A 21,377-nucleotide genomic window follows, 5' to 3' on the forward strand; every position below is an offset into this window, starting at 1 on the left:
GCAATAAAGAAATGCAAATATTTTTAATGTGTTTCCAAACTGCAAATGCTTGATCTTTTCACTTGATTAATGAACTGATTAAATCAGATGTCTAAATTATAATTGGTTGGTTCAATGTCTGATTTACTGAGTAATCCTTACTGCAACAGGGCTTAAATGTAAGACAGAAGTAAATGCAATCAGTAATTTCACAAAGAGACACGACCAAAACAGCTGAACCACTCAACTTGCGCAATATCCCCCACCCCACCTACCTGGCATTTGTATAGGTTTCTTAAAAATGCTCCTCTTCTTCTCTCTGACTGATTTTTCTGAACCTTGTACTTTCTTGCTCTCTATAGCGGCGGCCTCGGTGCCCTGGTTCTGTGTCTCTCTGGATGTGATGTCACTCTGTGGTTGGACCACACTCAGCCCGCTGTTCTCCAGGGCTTGCTGCAGAAACAGAGGAGAAGCACCACATCTTGACAATAAAACAACACACCAAAACAGATTCTAACAACATACTGCAAACGCAAAGTATTGCCAATTATTTCCACATAAACATCTCCACTAACTTCTTTTGCTCTAAATTGACAGTCAATGTTGTGTAAATGTGTGTGAGGCTGCATATTTGTGTTTGTTGTGTTTGCTAGCACCTAAAAAAGAAAAATCTCAGAGTCGTCTGAATAGGATTTCTGTTTATCCTCATATCCTCTTGACTGGTAGAGGTCATATTTTTAATGAACACATCTTGTTTGATTCTGAGGATTGTGGGAACCTTACTATTCTAATCTGATGTGGATGAATGTCCTTCACTTACCTGCAGGATGTCCTGGTTGATGGCAGTTTCCATGGCGATAGCAGGCTCCGGAGGCTGGGGCTGGGCCGTCTCCCCGCTGACCTGTTCGGACAGCTCCATGAGTTGCTGGATGACATCATTCACTCCCTCACCGCCCTCTGACCCCCCTGGAGCCTGACCTGTTGCCTCCGTCTCCTGTGGGAGGAGAGGTTGGGGGAATGGGAGCACCGGAGGGGAACAAGAGAGATGACGAGCAGTGTGACAAACGGGCAAGAATTTGAGGCATACATTTTATTAGCGGCTCTCTGGACCATGAATTGAGCATAGGCTTAGAGATTATTGAGGAAAATGTCAGAGTCTGCTTATGTCTGAATCATTGACAATTTGAGAAATCAAGTATGATCTCCACAAAGGCAAAATGGTGGCAGACAGCAATCAGACATCGTTATTAATAACCTACTCATGACCAAACATTGATAACCCATTATTACTGTTAATGTAAACAAGGGAGACCTTCTGTTAGAAGAGTGCAAAGCTGTTCGTTGCATTTTAGACTGCCCCTTCAACTGTGGGAGGAGCCAAGCTGGATTTCTTTATGGCAGACAAAGAATCGTTTAAAAGTACATAATTAAAAGAGAGTGCTCCTCTTGATAAACAATAACAGTGATAATGCCGTAGGAGAAAGTTAAAGCTATCAACAATTATAAATCAAACGAGTCTTGTCTGAGGAAAATACAACAACAAATGCATTTGGCAGTGTGCTGTTTGTTTTGGTCTGCTGTTTGCATGCTGTACGAGCTGCTTAAATAAATCTCATTCTGACAACTAAATGAGGCACAGCGACTTACTTGTTAACACAGGGTAGAAAATAACAAATGATACATTATTTTGATATAAGCAAACACGCATAAATTCAACATCATGTGAGCAAAATGTGTGCCAAAGCAGCCTTTTTAATACGGCAATGTACCATTAATATGACTTGAGAAGCTTTTAACTTCTTTCTCTGCGATTAAAAACAAAGACCCTGAATGCCAACACATAAAACCTGGCTCATTTTGTGGCATGAACTGCTGTATGCCTCATTAACCTCAGCCAGGCGGGTCAAGAGGCTGAGCACTCCTGAAGATACTCAAAGAAGACGCTGGACTGAAATGTGTCACGACCTTTTTACTCATGTTTTCTGAGCAGTGCTCTCTTACCGGTGTGCTGGAGGGCACCTCGATCACAGAGATGTGCATCTTGCTGATGTGGGCGTTCAGACTGCCCAGTTTCTTAAATACACAGCTGCAGTCCATGCATGGGAACAGCGGGACCCCTTTAGTCTGTAAAGAGGACACAAACAGACACATAAGACGTTACGGCTAGCTGCTTTGGATATGTGTCACTGTTAACCACGGGTGGACAATGTATTCAGGTCCTGTAATTATGTAAGAGTACTTATATCACACAGTGAAAAGACTCAACTACAAGCAAAACTACTGCATTCATAACCTTACCTAAGTATAAGTATGTTAGTATTATCAACAAAATGTACTTCAAGTATCAACAATAAAAGTACAGAGTATGCAGTTAATGGTCCCTTTCATGTTTTATATATGTTTTTGGATGGATATTACTGTTGTGCTAATGTGCATTGTACTGTTGCAGTTATTTAAGGTTGTGCTTATTTTTCACACTTTAATGTACTATTTATTAATTTAATCTACAGTAATGCATTATATTTCATAGGATATTTATATTTGCAATGTTTCTGTTCATTAAGAACCATGCTTATTTTCCAGCTAATCCAGTAAATCTATCTTAAAATGTATTTGGAGATACATGGTTTACACTGGACAGGAAAGGTATGAAAAACTATCATCTTAAAAGTAACTAAAGCTGTTATACAAAAGTAGTCGAGTAAAAACGAGAATTAGTGGAGTACAGTACTTTAGTATTTACATTCCATTGAACATCCTGAAAGTGCTGTATCACAGGAAGAAGTGTATCATGATGTTATCTCCACCTACAGTATGTCAGGCTGTTTGACTTGACAGGGAAACTCAGCCATGATTTCAGTTGGTAGAACTCGAGGCCTGGCAGATCATCGGTTGAGTACTGGATTCTGGATCTCTATTCTGTACCCGGCGCCAAGAGGGGGAAGTTTAAGTTTTATTTAGACTATCCTATGAAAGAAATTGCTTAAACAAAAGAACAAATTAAAGTAATGAAACATTGTATTTTAAATTTTCTCCCATAACATGTTTACGCTTGTTTTCTGAGTCTCTACTGAGGAAAGGTACGATTGAATTTAGCTGCTTTTGTGCTGGTTTGAATCTGTTGGACACAGATAGGCTACGTTTAGTTTACCTGCATGAAGGCTGTGGCTTGGCACTGAAATTAAGCGGAGGAGCGATAGAAGACGTTGGATCAGCCTTGCTTGCTTTTCGTGGTTGTAAATAGAACTTCTGGCCCTAATTCAGTTTTTTTCAACGTACAAGTCCACAAAGTGGAAACAACAGGAAAGTGAAGTTTCTGTCAACAAGAGCGATAGAAGGATGCTCTATACGAGCAGAGAGAAAGCGATTTAATGATCTAATTTAATGACCCTGATGCTGTTGGCTATTATTTTGCTGACCTCAGCAGTCATCTATCAGTGGTTAGAATCATTCATAAATAAGTTCAGACTGCTCGATTACCAAAGTTGTGCGAGGACACTCGGGTTTAATGCTGGCTTCATCACTGTGGTGAAATAAATGTATTCTTAGTTTTTGAAAGAGCAGTCTTGTGTTGTTGTTATTTAGCCCTTCAGATGCTATTACACTGGTTAAATCAATTAATTCCATAGAACCTACCACCAGACCATTTTTGTGTGCTGACCAGGCAATCTGACCATGCCATGACGCACAAACACGTGGAAAAGGTAAAGTGGGGATTTTTTTTTTTCTCTCTTCTCGTCAAAACGCCACTACATTGTCCTCTGCAGGATAAAAAAAAAAAATAATGCCATGATATGCATAGCAGGATGATAAAGATTTGACCTCTCAGGCAGTTCATCCTGGCGCCGAGCTTTTTTCAACTCAGTGATTGGTTGAGGTCATCAAATACAACCTTATCTGTATACGGTCTTTTTTCAGTGAGCTTGAAAATGATCAATGTCAAATTGCATATAGTTGTGTCTGAAGTAGGTTGATCACAAATATCAGACACAAAACAAAACAAACAACATCGGGGGGGGAAGTTATAAATAATGGATGTCACACTCAACCGTCACTGCTTTTGTAAGTGGACTAAACACTCGCATTATCCTGTCATTTTGTTTATATAAACCAGAATACTGTGTCAAATGAAACTTCCTGTTGGTTAACTCAAGAGCTGGTCAAGTGTGTGCATTTTCATTCAATGCAAATATAAATTATGCCTATTCACACCCATAGGGAGTCCTTTATTATTATCTTTAATTACATAAGGAGGCGGGAGGAACTGTCCTTTTGTAGATGTCAGCAGCTCCTGCTATTACGATGTAAACAATGCAACGAGGGCATGCATTAATATACGTCATCTCTGGTAAGTGTATGTTTAATGTCAGACCTCATGTTTATAATTAAGCAATATTACACTCACAAGTGACTTAGTCCTGACTGCATCACTAAGGTGCCAATAATGACATCAAAGCACACCCTCAAGTGTAATATTGCGATTATACAGTACAATAAGTTACCATCTAAATAAAATATGTAATCTAAATGTATTCATATGTGGGGTAATTCGCTCTCAAAATATTAAACTTTTTGTTAGTGTGATCTCCATCTCCATGGCAATACATGGGGTGTGACATGTGGAAACTGGAAAACAATCAGTCACGTCAGCATAAGCTAATGTAATGTATGCAGTGTCTACTACTCCAGGAAGTGGTCTGATCCTTAGTAACGACGTAGCAACAGAGACGAGATCTAGTCCGTTTTATTGCCTTCCAGAGATCGATTCTCAAACTGAATGAATACACATAGAAACACTAAACTGCGTAGCTCGCTCAATCTTGTTGTTAGTAAGATATCAGCTGAAAAAAGATGTCGATGGACTGATGTATTTTTAAGATTTTAGCACACTGTCGTGTTAAAAGCAAAACCGGTCAAGTTTGCCGCCGCTAGGATTTTAAGGTGCATGAGTATCCATGGTGTTATGGTACGGCTGCTCGGAGCGACAAAGGACCAAAACAGAACAGATTTTGCCAACTTGGTCACATTTAATAGACCTATATCAAGTAAAACCAACTTTATATTGCATATTATATGAAATTCAATTCTAATTATATATTCCCATTGAGGTGGAGTAATATTTTTAGTGATGAGGAGGGTGTGATGTTATGCTGATTTGAGCACATTTCAAATGTACAGTTGACCAATCAGATCGATGATTCGGAAGTACTTGTTGCATAATGAAGTAAAATAACATGTTATTTGGGGGAAAAAATGTCTGCCAGTGTTTATAGTTTTCTGAAATCTGAAACGTGACGGAAGCAGTGCTGCATTTTGGATAAACAATCTCATGGGAGCTTGGTGAAAACAAACATGATTGTGTTTGAAGTTTCAACTCAGGTCTGAAAAAAATCCTAGAAATTGACTGAGCATATAAGAAAGACAATGAAGTAAGAGGGGAAAAAATAGTTTGAGAGTCAAATTATTCAGAAGACATCCATGACAGCAAGTGGTGGGTGTGAAAGTGTATTTTAAATAATGCCAAAAAATGCCAAATGTTGACATGAAATTTCAAGCATCGAAAATAAAATAAAAATCCATTAGACAGTTGAGAATGCCACCAAAAAAAGGTTTGATAGCATTTCCCTGAGAGACAAACCCTGATGAAGTGGAATCTCAGCGTTGGTGGAAATATTGTTCGAAGGAAGATGGGAAAGTTTTGAAAGTAAGGTGGCTGAACTTTGGAGTCACTAGAAAAAATGAGTGTGAAGGCATAACAGGCCAAAAAAAACCTCTAGTAAGGTGTCATCAGAGCCATGATGATGGGTTTGTGCTGGGGAATGGATGACTGTGCACAGGTGTAAAACATATGGGGGAGATGGTTGGATACAGGGCTATTATTTTCTCGTAGTGGTGGTCACAAAGTGGAAGAAAAAGGATTGTGAAAAAAAGAGTTGTAAGAAATGAGGAGGCAGAGAAGAGAGCGAGAGTAGAAATGGCCACAGTGACAAAGAAATCACAACAAACATTTGGTCTATGGAGGAGGAAAAGAAGAGAGATGACAGAAATCATAGCAAGGTATGAAAAGGCATTGGAGGTCAAATTTGGTGGTTGACGCAACAAAAGACGTGGGGACGGAGGATATTGAAAATGGAGGAAATTTAAGTTTTTAACGACAATAAAATAAACTAGAAAATCTAAGTGTGCTAGGATTGCTGACAGTTATTGGTTGAAAAAGGGTTTAAATGGTATGTAATAGAGATAAAGAATATGAGCGCTGCAGCTGAAGTTCAAGGAGTTCAAGCAGTTGCAGTTTGCGTAACATTTTTATGAGTTACTGATGCAAATTTTTATAGCAGGCTTAATAACTCATTGTAATAAGGCTGTCATTTCTTTTCTAACTTGTACAACAATGGCAGATGTAAAAATGTCCCATTTTGTTGAGGTTTTTCAACTCTGTGCGCTGTGGCTGGCTATAAGGTGACTTATTATAATTCGAAATTCTCCATAGATCCCAAGGTTGTTCATTTTGGCCTTGCAGCTTTGCAGCTGATAGTGACTGAGGACGCACGTCTCAGCAGGCAGTGGGGATGCTCTCATTCGTTAACATGGACGCTGCAATGGCATGACGCAATGCAGCAACAGGTGCACACACCATGCAGCCAGTGTGTTCCAGGCCTAAGGCTGTTGAAATCTGTTGAGGTGTCGGTTGATTTTGGAGCACTGAAAAGGTCTGAAGTGTGTGTGTGCTGAAGTGTGTGTGCTGGGATATACTCGTCGTACACATTGGAAATGTAACCCTCCCAATGGCTGAGCACACGTCTAGGTATATGTAGTGTTAGGAGACATGATATAATTCAAATGAGGGAATAATGGCACATGTTTTTCGGCAATCCCCCTTGGAAGACATCCGTAATGTTGCACGGCGTTGTTCACATAAAAAGTGACAGAAATACTTTTATCAGGAATAAAAAAAGCTCACACTCTGGCTCATTTCTCACCTCTGACCAATCAAAGTTAAGAGCTGGGTTCAGAAAGTTAAAGAAACAGTCAAACCCCCATAGCCTAACCCCACCCAAACTCCCCAGCTCGCATCTCAGATGGAGTATAAAGACCTCTGAAATCAATTGAGGTGTCAGCTGAATTTTAAGCATTGGCAGCATTTGAAGAGTGGCTTAGATCTGGCAGAAGTGAAGGCTGTTAAAATCAATTGTTCCAGTTGATTTTGAAGCACAAACAGGGTTTGAAGTGATTGTGGAAGGAGGTCGGGGTATACTCCATCAGAACGAGCTCTTACTTAGGGTTGTACAAACCCATCGGAGTGTTTGTGGCTGTTCTGAATGGCTACACTCAAAAGCAGTCAAATGCCAGCTGTTATTGGAAGAAGGTGATTTGGGTGGGCGGGGGTATTGTTGGGATAAAAGTTACTCTAAATTATGGGGGTTTTTAGCTGACCATTTCTCCTGGACGACATTCATGTTCACATGAACAGCAACAGGAAAGGTTACGTGAAGGATGAAAAAAATTGCTAGAAAGACAAGTTCGATCCCTGATGCCTCTTGCATCTCTGACCAGCTGAGCAATCGTGGCGTGAAGTGGGTGAAGTTACTGGCCCCACCAACTGTTTATCGTCTCCTGTATCTCTATGCTGTTCTTATCTCTCTCCACTCTCTTCTCACATCTACTGTTATTTATGTAGCGGGTTTTGTTACAAAGCCAAACACTAAAGCACTGCTGTTGGCACATTTTGGTTTAAATCCGAATGAACAAGGAGAGTCCTCAAAAAATTGGCAATTGGTATGATTTGCAGCAAAAAGGGGGCGGCCAGATTAAAATGAACAGTAAAAGGCAGTTCAAATGTTAACTGCATATGGCAATTAATCATCAGCTAAAATGTCATGACCGTGAAAGCCCTCGAACTGACCAAGTCCAGACTGTAAAACTATTATTGGAAGCGATCATCAACCAGGAGATATTACCACCACTGTCAAACTGCTCATTCACAGACTTTGTTCACTTCACAAACGCTAAGATACTAACATTCCCATAAGGAGAAGTTATCATCTATAGACATAAACATCTGGGCACCTAGAGAGGACGTTGATGTGGGCACTTCTTTTGACCGTGGAAAAGTCGACAAACCACCGTTGGAGACCAAAATCCGGAGGAAATTAGGGTGGATAAATTAGGTGGCCTTTTAAAAATTGGCCATGGTGAGGTGCTTACAAAGAAATGAATTAGGAATAAAGAACTGCAATTTCACCTCGTTCCCTTTCCGACAGACAAACAATATGGCATGGTGTGCTGCTGCACTGAATGTAGTAACAAGCTGTAAGCAGCAGGGATGGCAATTTAGTGGGACTTAAGGAGGTGTACAAAAAAAAGAAAACACGCATCTTGGAAAACAGAATAAAATAAATGATATGGAATTACAGGAAGCAGGTAAACAGCATGACAAGTGTAGTAAAAGTCTTTGACATTTCGTGTTTAAATGTGCAGCTGATTTAGCATTTCAAATGTAAGCATATATATATATAAATGTAAGTCCATAACTTGAAACCATTAATCGGCTTTTAAAACACATCTTTTAAGGCTATTTAGTTTTAGTTTTCTGAACTCTTATTAATTGAACAAGATATGGTGCAACTTATCAGCAATGCTTTCAAATTAAAAGAACTAGCTGATTAAAAAAAAAAGCTATTTCATTCTCTCCTGAAACTCAGCCATTCAAGACCTAAATTAAAATCTTCCAGATATTACTGTCTTCCACAAAATACAATGTTTGTATGCCAGTTGATTAAAGCTGTTATGGCGCCAATTCCTTTTCAGATACAATATCTAATTTTCATAAACAGATTATCCCCTGTTGCTGAAATTGCATGAGAAAAGGAGATGGACAAAACCTTATGACGGGACAAAATTTTAATGAATAAATCCAGTATTATGGCAATGGCATAACATACCGTGAGAGAAAAAATTATAGAAAAAAAAATCTAAAATAAAACTGCAGTTGTTGTTCTTTCTTTTTTAACTGTGCTCTTACCTCAGAATGAACCCTCTGAACGTGGGAGTGCAGGTTTCCTTTCTGAGAGAAGGAAGCAGGGCAGAACATGCAGAGGTGAGGTTTCTCTCCGGTGTGTCTCACCATGTGAGTCTGCAGCACCACCTTCTGGTTGAAAGCCTTACTGCAATGCGTGCACTTGTAGGGTCTTTCACCTAAAGGAAGAGTCAAACAGCAACAGTTAGGATGCTGGAACCACTGATGAAATTTGATAATTCAAGTTTAGAGAATCTAAGTCAATAATCACAAAATAAAAGGTAAATACTTGGGGCTTGACTAAGATATCCTCACTCCTTATTGTCAACTGTTAAAATCATGTTACTTAAAGAAGCTTTTAAGGCTGGTTACAGACATGTATGCTTGGATCGGTAAATTGTTGTCACTTTAATCCAATTATTATTTTGGAAAATAAATAGTAAGATAATAGTTTGCACAGACTACTGGATAGTCCCCAAAAAGAAAACGAGGTCAGCAGTTTGTTTAAAATCCCAACAGCTGCCCGAACAAATGATTTCAGATATCTGTTTGATTTGGCCCTGCGAGGGAAAGTGTATCTCCTCCCTGATGAAAGGAAACAAAACTCTGCATGAAGAGGGTGTTCAAGGTTTGCCAGGAGGGACTTTGCCCTCTGAGTGGCTGTAATTTAAGAAACACGGACAAGATTATTCAAGCTAGTGCTAATACTTTTTTGGCAAATTTGACCAATCTTTCCGAGCCGTTTTTTGTTAACCACGCTGAGGCTGCCAAAACAACAAATCCTTGCAAAAGTTCAAACGAACTCAATAAAACATGAATAGAACATTTTAAAGTGTGAGCTGACGACATGAAAACCCTTCAACTTTCAACTCGAAAAACATTTTCACAGGTTTGTATTTTGCTAAAGCGCTGCTGTCTCTATTATTTCAAGAGCCCGACCAATACTGGATTTTTGGAGCCAATGCCAATTTCGAAATTAAAAGAAATTCTGATAGTGATAAAGCTTCCCTGTATGTAAATATGTAAATACTATTTTTGTAATGATCCCTCAAATGTGGTTTTCAGACATTTGATCCCACAAAGATTTGTAATAAAGGCATAAATATTTTATTGTTTACTGTCCCCACTGACATAATGCACTGAATTTCTAAATAACCCTCAGCATCTTTTTCTGCATTATGTTCAAAAACAAAAACATTAATGGTAATACTGTAAATCTTATATTTCAAATATGATTTTTTAAAATTTTTTATCATCGTGTTAAATTTTGTTTTAAACAATTTAATACATTTAAAAAGAAAAACACTGAACTATGACACCTTGGTTGTGTCATCTTTAAAATATCCCATGGATCCACTGAGACTGTTTTAATAGTAATTACCCATTCTAATATTACTGCCATATGCCTCATATCAGTGTCATAATACATCATTTAGTTTTAGTATTATTTCAAGCTAAACAAAGATGACTCGTGTACAATCTCGAACCCATATCGACTCCTCAGCACAACAGAAAGAGAGAATGAGGCATAATGTGTGTGTGTGTGTGTGTGTGTGTGTGTGTGTGTGTGTGTGTGTGTGTGTGTGTGTGTGTGTGTGTGTGTGTGTGTGTGTGTGTGTGTGTGTGTGTGTGTGTGTGTGTGTGTGTGTGTGTGTGTGTGTGTGTGTGTGTGTGCGCGTCATCTCCCAAAGTGACTTTTCACCTCGTCAGCTTAAAGGCTGGTTGAGATAGGAAGCAGAAGAATCAACTCCATCCACCATTAGTCATCCAGCCAGCCGGCCAAAACACATCAGCATGGGGGTGAGGTGTAAACACCATGTGAGCGAGCGCTACTGGCTACACAACCCTCAACCCAGACAGCAGAACAATCGCGGAGCAACACAACATTCGAATTTAAACTGCATATTGAAACACTCTCTCTGTATGAGAGCAGAGCTGAGGTGTACAGTCATTCAGAAATGGAGGGTAAACACAGCAAGTACTCAGGAGTTGGCGGAGTTACGTCAGGGAGACAGTTAATCAGAGCGTGTCCAGCTGAGAAAGAACAAATGTGGGACTTAAGTTACAGCGAGTAATACTGCCAACTTTCAAAAATGTAAACACATAGAGGCTAAATAAAATGGCACTCGTGCGTGCAGTGCAACCCACTGTATCCATGGCAACAGTATACTGTGTACTGTGCGTTTTTTAAGAGTTTACATCTGTTCACACAAATGAGATATGTAATGTTATTGAATATCCATATTTTCTAATATGGATATCTAGGCTTGAATTAATTACATAGATGGCCTTTATAAAATACTGAGATCAGACAGCATCATAATGCTGATTGACTGACGGAGCATCAGAACTCGTGAACAAAAATCTACATTGAAAAAAGTCCGATCACTATCGAATGAAAGAATTATGATATCATTATGAATAGTGTACTCATTGCATTTCACTCCTATTTCCTACAGTAAATTCTCTGTGCATGAATAATAAAATGTGCATTAGCTGTCTCGGTGCTGGACACGCTCCCTCTTTTCTGTCCTCACTCACCTGTGTGTATTCGTATGTGTCTGACGAGCTGGCTGGGCTTTTTGAAAGCTTTCCCACAGTGATGGCAGCTGTTTGTGAACCCGCTGCGATCTATGTTTTTCTTATAGTTTCTGGAGCTAGAGGTAAGCGGCCTGTGGAGGAAGTAAACACAAAACATAATTGTGCTACAGGTAAGGACACATTGTATGCGTGTACACAAATATTTTTCAGGAACTTCTTTTCCCTACATGTAATGAAACATTAGCAACAAAAGAAAAATCAAAGTTCTTTTTCCATAGATATAAAACAGCACTTTCGAAAACAGCACTCCGAGTTCTTTTACTGTTTTTTAATTGTCTGTCTTGTGGTTTTAAACTGAGGTGAAAGAACGACTGTTGGGACTTCAACTAGATATACTTTACATAATAATCCGTTTCTAAAAGTGGAGTTCTGAGTTGATGAAGCATCAAATGCACATGAGACATCCTTATAAATCTGTTGGAGCAATCCTTTTTTCTATTTCTTTTGCCTCGGTTATGTTTGACTTGCAGGACTAACAGGCTACAGAGAGTTTGCACACTGAAGAGTTGGCTGTGTCGAGGATTACTGGAGCCTTCACAAGCTTAACACCAGTGGAAAATTGCCTGAGAATGGGTAAGAACGTATACAACTTTTGTTTCCTTTAACCCCGTGACAGACTGGGCATGTCCACTTATGGTTATTAATGCTTTTGAAAAAGCACTTACTACTGGAACACATTGGAGGCTCATCCCAGCTAGTAAATTATTATTATTAGTCCACATTAAAAAAGGACAGAAAAAACTATTAGAGTGAGAGTTGTGCTGCATTTTTAAGGGCTGTCATTTGGTAAAATTTGCAATTAAATTGTTTCACTCTAAAGAGCTGCTAACCCACCTTTTATTTGAAGATTTTTAGTGTCTCTACCTGCAGGTTCAGGTAACCCTCCGTCTCCCTGACAACAACCCTACATCTGTCTAAACTAATTTGCATTAAAAACTTGCAAATAAAATATCAGATATTTATGGACAACTACATTGACAAGTAGCATTACATAGCAGTAGCCTTTAGAGTATAAAATGCCTTGAAGAAGGTGCTCGCAGTTCCTATAAATAACTGCTGGATTCAGGCTCCTCTCTTAACTCTGAGCTGTTTTTCTCTTCACTTGGTCAAATGCAAAGAATCAGCATCTGCGCCCCTGCCTGACCTCATTTTGATGTGGCTCTTCATGTGCTCCTTTATTTGTGCAGACGTCTTGAACTCCTTGTCGCAGGTCTTGCAGGTGTACACCCGGATGCCAGACAGCTCCTTGCGGTGCTCCTCCAAGTGCAGAGTGAGCTGGCTCTGCAGGACGAACTCATCTCCGCACTCAGCACAGATCAGATTCTGCAGGGATGAAATGAAATGAGTCCAAACAGAGAAAGTACATCCTTTTTTTAACATGCAATGAAAGCAAATCACAATGGTCGTACGCGTGATCGATAATTCGACTTACCTCCTCTTTCTCATGCAGCATGACATGTGATTTGAGGCTGGCGATGCGGGAGAACCGTTTATTGCAAACGGGGCAGGTGAAGTCCGAGGTGTTGTGTGTGGACTTGTGTAGTGTGAGGTTGAACTCCACGTTGAACGTCTGTGGGCAATGGTCGCACCGATGAGGCTGCAGGGGAGAGAAAAGACTCTCGTAAATGAAAATCAGAAATGAAATTACATTTAAGTTACCTTTAATAAATGGGGTGAGATAGAGACATCATAAAAGGTTCCCCAATCAATCTCACCTCTATTAAGTACAGGTCTGATTTGAAATGTGACTCCCAATCTCTTTGATGCTGTGTTTAAAACGTTTCTTACATAAAACATCTATTGCAAAGGCAGCCTTTGAACAAATAAGAGCAGAATATTAAATAACATTCAATATTTTTTCATTTTTACAGCTGAGAAATTTCAAAATCAAACAAAAATTGGAATAAAACAACAAGTTCTACTGAAGTTGATAATTCTGGGTTAATGCGAAGACGGGGAATCTGTTAGGCAAACTCATCCGTAGGCTGTATAACGTTCTTCTATGATTGGACCCAAATAAAAGAAAGATGGCAGACGGAAGTGCCTATATAGATACTTCGTAGATGAAGAATGAAGTATGTTCAGAGGCATGCCCTCTAATACATTGAGAGAATGTAAGAGGAAGACCACATCCTGGTACTTTAGGACACCACATATACACTCGGATTATGCCCACAATTGAAGAAACTGCTGTAATGTGATAATACATATTGACATCCTACAAGATTCAAGATTCTCCCTCTTGGGAATGAAATCTGGAGGTCAAAGTCAAAACTATTTACTCCAAATTCTGTTTACAGCAGCAGTGAAATGTATAACACCCCCCACCGCCTAGAAATTATGGCTCCAAAAAGAAGAAACAGAGAGGAAAACAAACGTGATGCACAAGTACTGAACATTAACAGGCAACATATAATCATATTTTTCCCATGAGGCAAAGGTGGCCCCAAAACTATGTTCCATTCCTATGAGAGGAGCCAGCTGACTCAATTTCAGAAGGCTTTCTAAAAACCTGTGAAGGCTGAGAGCGACACTGACACCGTGAGTCTCAGTCGGGGTGACAGTCCCCCCGAGGCTGCCGCTCTTCAGCCTGGAGAGAACGAAAGTGAGGACAGTGGCCTTGAAACTGAAATGGCCGACGACGACAAGTGCAGCTGCAAATGAAGTCAGATGGGGTCCTGTCATTGTGTTCGTCCACCATGAAGATGCTCGAGAGAGAGAGAGAGAGAGAGAGAGAGAGAGAGAGAGAGAGAGAGAGAGAGAGAGAGAGAGAGAGAGAGAGAGAGAGAGAGAGATTTCTGTAATGTGTGTGTGTGTGTGTGTGTGTGTGTGTGTGTGTGTGTGTGTGTGTGTGTGTGTGTGTGTGTGTGTGTGTGTGTGTGTGTGTGTGTGTGTGTGTGTGTGTGTGTGTGTGTGTGTGTGTGTGTGCGTGTGTGTGTGTGTGAAAATGAAAGAAGGAGTAAGAGAGAGAGCTTGGAAGCGGGCAAAAAGGGAAGCTGGGAAAGAAAAATGTGATAAATAGAGAACTTTAACATTAAAGAGTAACTATAACAACGACATTCCCGACAAAAAAAAAACAACACCCGCTGCTCCTCGGAGGAAAAAGATCCCACACAAATCAATCTGAGCACGCGACATCTCAACACATGATCATAAACTACAGGTACGCACTAAAAATGAAAACAGTTAACGGCACTCTGAGTCACGGTGTGACTCGGAGGGAGGCCGCTCTGACGGTTCATGTTTTTCACATACTGCAATACGTATTTTAGGATTTTCCCAAGTTGGAGCACAAAATATTGGAAGAGGGAACTGAATTTCATACAAATAGCAACTGAAAACAATGCACTATTATTGCGAAGTGAAGACTGCAGCAGACTGCAGTTGTTCAACAGTATTTCCTGTGCTCCTTTAGACTGTTGCTGGTGCACCAGCGGCAGCGGCCCCAGGCAGGAGTTGAAGGGGAGGATACGAAATTCTAGTTCTTCCTACTATATAGTCTGCAAAACAACAACACTTCAAAAAAAAAAAAAAAAAAGGTGTTTTCTTTTTCCACAGAATGACTCAAAGCAAATACGCTATTGTGCCTGAAGCAGCCGTTCACACACTGCATTCATGATATCAATAAGTTCAAACATCTTAAGAATGTGCAAAAATCTCCCACGGTGATTTTCCATTCATCCAGGAGTCACACTGTGCCACTGTGGCTCTACAACAACTTCTGCAACCGCTATTCAAAGTTCAGTAGCAGGGAGCATGCTGCACCTTTTTCTTCACTGCTTTCCAGACATACACCAGACATACATAGTGCAGCATCAGGTCCTGTTTAGCAGCAGTTCATTCAGACCAGCTCGGCAGTGAGCCGATTCTCAATATGAAGAAACATCAGAGAGCACACAAAAATGCAGCAACACATAGACTGTGTGGCTTTGATGTAGGACCGAGGGTCAATAAATAACCCCACATGTGTCCTATCAAGTACAGAGCGTGTCCACCACGCTGCTGCTAACAGCACATGCAGCAGCTTTGGAAGTAGCTCGCCTCAAATACTGTGATTGGCGCACTAAGTTGAGATCTGTGCTGATTGTGTGTTGAGGCAGCTGGGAATTGGAAAACTTCCCATTTGGGAATGTCCCACTTCCGAGTTGATTGTTCTCATGAGGACAACAAACGGGCAACAGGGCCGCCCCCCCCTCCCCGGGACATGTGATCCATTTCTGCTGTCAGAATACAGAAAAGAGGGACAAACAAGCTCGGCGTCATGTTTTAATGCAGCTACTGCCATTAGCAAAGTAGGTGGGCTAGGCTAACCAAGTCTGACTATTCCACCTTACCTTCGGAGCAAAAGTCTTTCACCAAACAATGTCAAGTCACGTCAAACCTACTTCTCTTTAGAGTTCCAACAATTCTGGACATATATTAGCGGGGCTCTGCTTCTCTTGGTTCCCAAAAATCTCCCACTTTCTTAGACAGATATTCCTATTTTAACAGGCGCTCAGGTGAGGTGTATTCTGCCTCTCTGAGGTAGGAACTCTCCCACTTCCCAGTTGCTCATGAATGCACCACGAGTTAAGCAAATGCATTTCCTGAATTTTACTTTTCAAACTGGGGTGGAGTTCCCCTCTTACATGCTTCACATAAGGGGGTTTATAGATTGAGGGGTGCACTATTTGTGAGGTTAACTACAGATCTTACTCGTCCTACTTTTACCTTGAATTGCATTCCGTCGCTCTTCTCCAACTAAAGTTCCCTAACTATCTGCATTGCTGTAATTTGTTGTCTCTTTCTCCTTCGTTAGAGGTCATCTCTTTGAGCTGCATCAATGTCCTTCGTATTTATGAAATGAGTTGCTTACTGTTACTTATGTCTGTGGATTCATCCAGCAGGAAGGAAAACACGGGACTTTTTTTGGACAGCGTTGTCAATATCTTCCACGAGAGTACTTGCAATAGCTTGGTGCATTTCTGACAGACCTTTCTCATTAAGGTAGCATCCATAACTTGATGTGTCTGTGTTCAGTGTTTTAAAGGACGGGCACTCCATATATGTCATGAATTTAGCCAGATGACCAAATTTAGAAATTGCCATTTTGTTTTCTGCTATAAAGTAGGTGGTCTTGAGAAGCCCCTTTGTTCCCTCCTCACACGGCAACTGAGCAACTTCGATGGCATTAGCCACCACGTTCTTTGCTGAGCCTGCCTCGCGTTTCCTTTTCGAGGCTGCTGTATGAGAAACGCCATCTGAGTGGTGACTTGAAGTGACGAGCGCAGCACCGATCACTTTACAATTTGAGCGGCTCATTTCACCGTCGTTAAGTTCGAGCCACGGATATATTTTAAACCACTTAGCCTGAAACTTATCTTTGAACTGCTGCTTCTTGGTGACCTGACAGTTACCTGTCAGAGAGTCCGGAGGATTAACATTAACATCACTGGCGTTGCTGCTTGCGCTAGCGCTAATTTTTTGGGGTTCCGGATTTTTTTTTCTGAGCGGGTTCCACTTCAGGTGGTTTAGCTTTACGTTTTATTCAGCGGTCCATGTAGGCATGTTTTCAAGTTTACATGACTGAAACTTGTGTGTTTATGCGAGCCAGAAATACTGCAACAGCAGAGGGTGCTCGTATCCTCGTAGGGAAGGACGCACAGCACGCCAAGTACCTGCTCAGGTCGGTTGGAATTGGGTGCGTCAGATACAGCGTTCGGGGCAGTCGCCCCCCGTTCTGCACTTTTAATTAACTGAACCTAATGTGACATCGCTGCAGATGTGTGTGGCAATTTCCTGCATTATAAATGCTGGATTTGCATATATCTATGAGCTATACCCGCAATCCCGCAGTGAAATTCAGGCCCTGAAATAGACAAATGGATCCAGACCGACAGCAGCTTTAAACTTCCACGTTGTGAGAAATCATCTGAGCAGAAAAATCCAGGACATCTCCAGCTTTAATGTTAAGCTACCGGCTTGGCCCAACTCCAACCTGTAGCCGGGACATTGTTCTATTATTATGAAACATTACAAAAAAAGAACACAACAACATAACTGCATCGCCTGCAGCATCATCTCATTCAAACCCAATGATTCTGAGTTTCAGGTGATTATAACACTGATGGAAGGATTCGGACTAAAGATTCTCCGAGTTGACTGATCGTCAGTAATTCAAGCCATCAGTCGACTAAGTGCTGCATGTTTGTCAAATATTTTTGGGGCATCAGAAAATTGTTTTAGTTCCACGGCTGACAAAGAATGTAATAAGCAACATTGCTAACACTGTGTTACATCACAGAAAAATACTAAACAGGAATAATGAGCTTTTGAAATGTAACTTTTCTAACCACGCACACACGAAGTGAACTTCCTGTTGACGACAAGGCCAACGACAAAAGCGGTGATGATTCTGAATGTGTTGCAGCAACCAGCAAAGACACTGAACATTTAGGAAATATATTTCAACATATTGTGCTTTAGCCTGTCTGTGTCTAAATGGCTAACAGATTAGTGACAGCCAGGGCATAAGGGGACAGGCAACATCCGGTGTGTTTGTGTTTGTGTTTGGAAACTAGCCTTTACTACTCAGACCAACTCTGCAGGGTTGAGGAGAAACAGAAACACCGAAGGAATGTTGCATGAATTCAAGCCGTTTTTGTTTTTTTTTCCCTTTTCTGGGACAGCGAACACATCTGGAAAGCTGTTGCACTGAAACTTGGTCTTATCTGGACACTTGATGGCTGATTCCAGAACCTTAACCACCGCTTTCAACATGGCCTTCATAGTGGCTGCCGTTACATGCTGTTAATGTCACTTCTCACACACACAGTCACCCCCAGGTTGAACAAGACCATGTTCGTAAAGGGGAAGGCTTTAAAGTCTTTATAACATCTCCAACAAGGTGCAGTTTAAGAGTTTGGTTTTCTTTCTGTGACTAAACATCTATAAAAAAACATAGTGGATTTTATTTCTAGAAAACATTATGATGAATATGACATTCAATTTCGGCAATAGACCCCTCGGAAACCTACATACTGGTCGTTTAACATCAATTACTCCCACCTTAACTTTAATAGAGGATGATGGAAAGACTAGTTCGGAGTTTGGGGAATAACCTACAACATAATTCAGAAAAATACACGTTTTCTTTTTAGTCTGCTGCATTAATCATCCACTGTCTGCCACAAGAAATGAGACACACTTTTATTGACCTCGTAGTCCAGTTAGTCAATGTTAACCCTGCTTGTAATAGTCAATTAAAATGTGTTTCATTTTAATCACCATGTGTAATTAAGTTATAAGCATTTTCATTTTCATTGCTGATTATAGCAAACAGCATGCATTATGAGAGAAGTGCTTATTGAGTTTCGTGCATTAATTAACTACTCTTTCTGTTTCAAATTACAATATTATAGGCTACGATGTGGCTTAGGTGCTATTATTAGCATGATTTCACAATGTGTTTATTAATGTAATGTCAGAGTGGTCAACTCTTCTCTCTCCAGATGCTCTTTTGACACATGTTAATACCACCTCTGTAAATCGAGGGCCACCTGCAAACACTTTGTCCATGCACACAATGCCCGGTGGTTGAATAGACTGTAATTCAAGGCGCACCAGCCAAAACCTTGCTTCTGGCAGCAAACTGGTCACATTGCTCAACTGCTTCAGTGGAGCTTTTTAGTAGCCAGTAATAACACTGTGACTGTCCTGGGCAGCTTTCAGTGACTGACAGATGCAGTTAAAATGTCCAGATTTGAGATATTGTAAGAATACACATGCTGATGAAAGAGAAACATGTCGATCTGCTGACTACAGACACTTCAGCGCTGTACTCACCTTATCATTGATCTCATGCTCACGGAGATGCTTCTGCAGCTGGCTCTCAGTGGTAAAGATCTGTGAACATATTGTGCACTTCTTATCCTTGAGCTCGCCATCACTGAAACCTTCCGCCTTGGATTCACTGTGATCCGCATCTGATGAGAAACACAAGAGGTGACACTTCAGTATCTTGATGTGGTTCAAGGGGCTTTCTTCTGCGAAGTAGCATCTTCTACCAGTCTCTTCAATAACATAGGTGCTGTGTTCACTGAATTGATGTGGATTGAAAAAAAAAAAAAAAGCCTAAAACCAAAGAGTGTATTTATTTACAACACATCAGATGACCATCTTCTCTCCAGAATATCAAAGCAGCAGCAGATGATGATGACGATGTGGAAGCAGACCAAGGACACTCACACTACGTATGGCCATCAATAATATGAATTCATGTTTACAACAGATCGGTCTGTGATCATCAGCAACAAAAGTGAAGACTGCTTATATGATGGAGGTCTGCAAGGAATATAAAGATGTGAAAACATCAAATTATTAATAAGATTGTTCGGTTTTACTCTTTCTTTATATATATATATAGCTTATTTACAGGAGACAGCTGTGTACAAAAAAAATGCATTTACACTCTTGTGTTAAAAGATGAAAATGAAATCTCATGTATATGACATGTGTGTGTGTGTGTGTGTGTGTGTGTGTGTGTGTGTGTGTGTGTGTGTGTGTGTGTGTGTGTGTGTGTGTGTGTGTGTGTGTGTGTGTGAAGCTCGGGGTGTTATTGATAACTTGATATCGTATTCAACAGTTTGGGAGCACCCACGCCCATCTCGGCTGTCACACTGACTCACATGCAGGACAGTATGTGCTGGATTTTTTTTTTTTTAGGACATTTGTCCAAATGTATTTCATTCATTTATTTATTTTTGTTTTACGTTATGTGGGCTTCTGTTGATTTTTTTTTTTTTTTTTTGTGATCACCATTCGTGTTGGACGGCTAACGTGTCACAACTGTGCCAAAATGACAACATCTGAAATGCACAATGAACGCATCCCGACAACACACGTCCGCACGCTTTCTGCAGGTGGTTTTATCAGCTCGTCGAGCAGCCCGACAGCCTCTCGCTCGCAGCGCTTCACCTCAAAACAACAGCAGCCCGCATTTTTTTTTTTTTTTTTTTTTAGCGTGTTAGCCGCGAGGCTAGCGGTAGCCAAAGCGAGCTAGTTAGCAACAAGAAGCTAACCAGGAATTACCAAACAAAACAAGAGATTATTGTGCAAAAACGCGTTTCGTTCAACGAGCCCCCTGCGCGGCGTCGCCCGCTCCTCTCCTCGCAGACACCGATTTAGACTGGAAGCCAATAAGAAGAGCCACCGAAATGTTATTAATATCATTCCGCCTCAATCACTCCTTCGCCGTACAAAGCAAAGCCCACCCGCAGCACCATATCCGGGGACTATATACACCACATTGAAGTGTTATTATACGAGCTGCGGAGATGTTTGACGAAACAACACCGGGTTATTTGGATAGCCCGCAATCTGTATTTTTTTATTCCCTACGTTTTGGTACTTGTTACCTGTTTCGTCGTTGCTTTTAACTCTCAGTTTGCGAGGCCGGCCCCGCGGCATAGTTCCCGTACTGAGGGCGGGTGTGCTGTGAGCGACTCGCGTTTCAAAATGGCGACTCGGTCATCTGGAGAGAGACACGGGCGGCGGCGGCGCGGTGAAGACAAGGGAGACATCTACCGTCCGGGTCCCGGAGCTTCAGGCCGCGCACGGAAAAACGAAACGGGAACCGCGCGCTTCCGCCGGTACGAAGCCGCGATGAAGCGATTAATACGTAATTCATATTTATTTACGGTGTTGTCGTCAGACGCTGTTTGCGGCAGTCGCGCCCGCCACTGAGCTCAAACGGGACCGTGCGGCGGTGAATGTCCCCTCTGGTAGGGTGATGGTAGTCAAG

At 41.0% G+C, this 21,377-nt stretch overlaps 1 protein-coding gene across 1 annotated transcript in view; it reads right to left on the reverse strand.

Annotated features, from left to right (window-relative positions):
- The window catches only part of LOC138617778 (zinc finger protein 236-like), a 60,400-nt gene extending 39,261 nt beyond the window's left edge, over window positions 1-21,139 (reverse strand). The window contains exons 1-9 of the mRNA XM_069693041.1: window positions 20,992-21,139; window positions 19,421-19,560; window positions 13,029-13,193; window positions 12,741-12,919; window positions 11,537-11,667; window positions 9,002-9,174; window positions 1,981-2,103; window positions 800-973; window positions 255-432 (exon numbers count right to left, since the gene is read on the reverse strand). Of these exons, the coding sequence (XP_069549142.1) occupies window positions 255-432; window positions 800-973; window positions 1,981-2,103; window positions 9,002-9,174; window positions 11,537-11,667; window positions 12,741-12,919; window positions 13,029-13,193; window positions 19,421-19,560; window positions 20,992-21,043 (1,315 nt within the window). The 5' untranslated portion in view covers window positions 21,044-21,139. The remainder of the gene's footprint in view (window positions 1-254; window positions 433-799; window positions 974-1,980; window positions 2,104-9,001; window positions 9,175-11,536; window positions 11,668-12,740; window positions 12,920-13,028; window positions 13,194-19,420; window positions 19,561-20,991) is intronic.
- Window positions 21,140-21,377: the final 238 nt, after the last annotated feature.

This window comes from Brachyistius frenatus, unplaced genomic scaffold, assembly GCF_029030835.1.
Source record: "Brachyistius frenatus isolate BFR_SWC_R1_liver_20210118 unplaced genomic scaffold, ASM2903083v1 Contig_14, whole genome shotgun sequence".
NCBI classification, from domain to species: domain Eukaryota; kingdom Metazoa; phylum Chordata; class Actinopteri; family Embiotocidae; genus Brachyistius; species Brachyistius frenatus.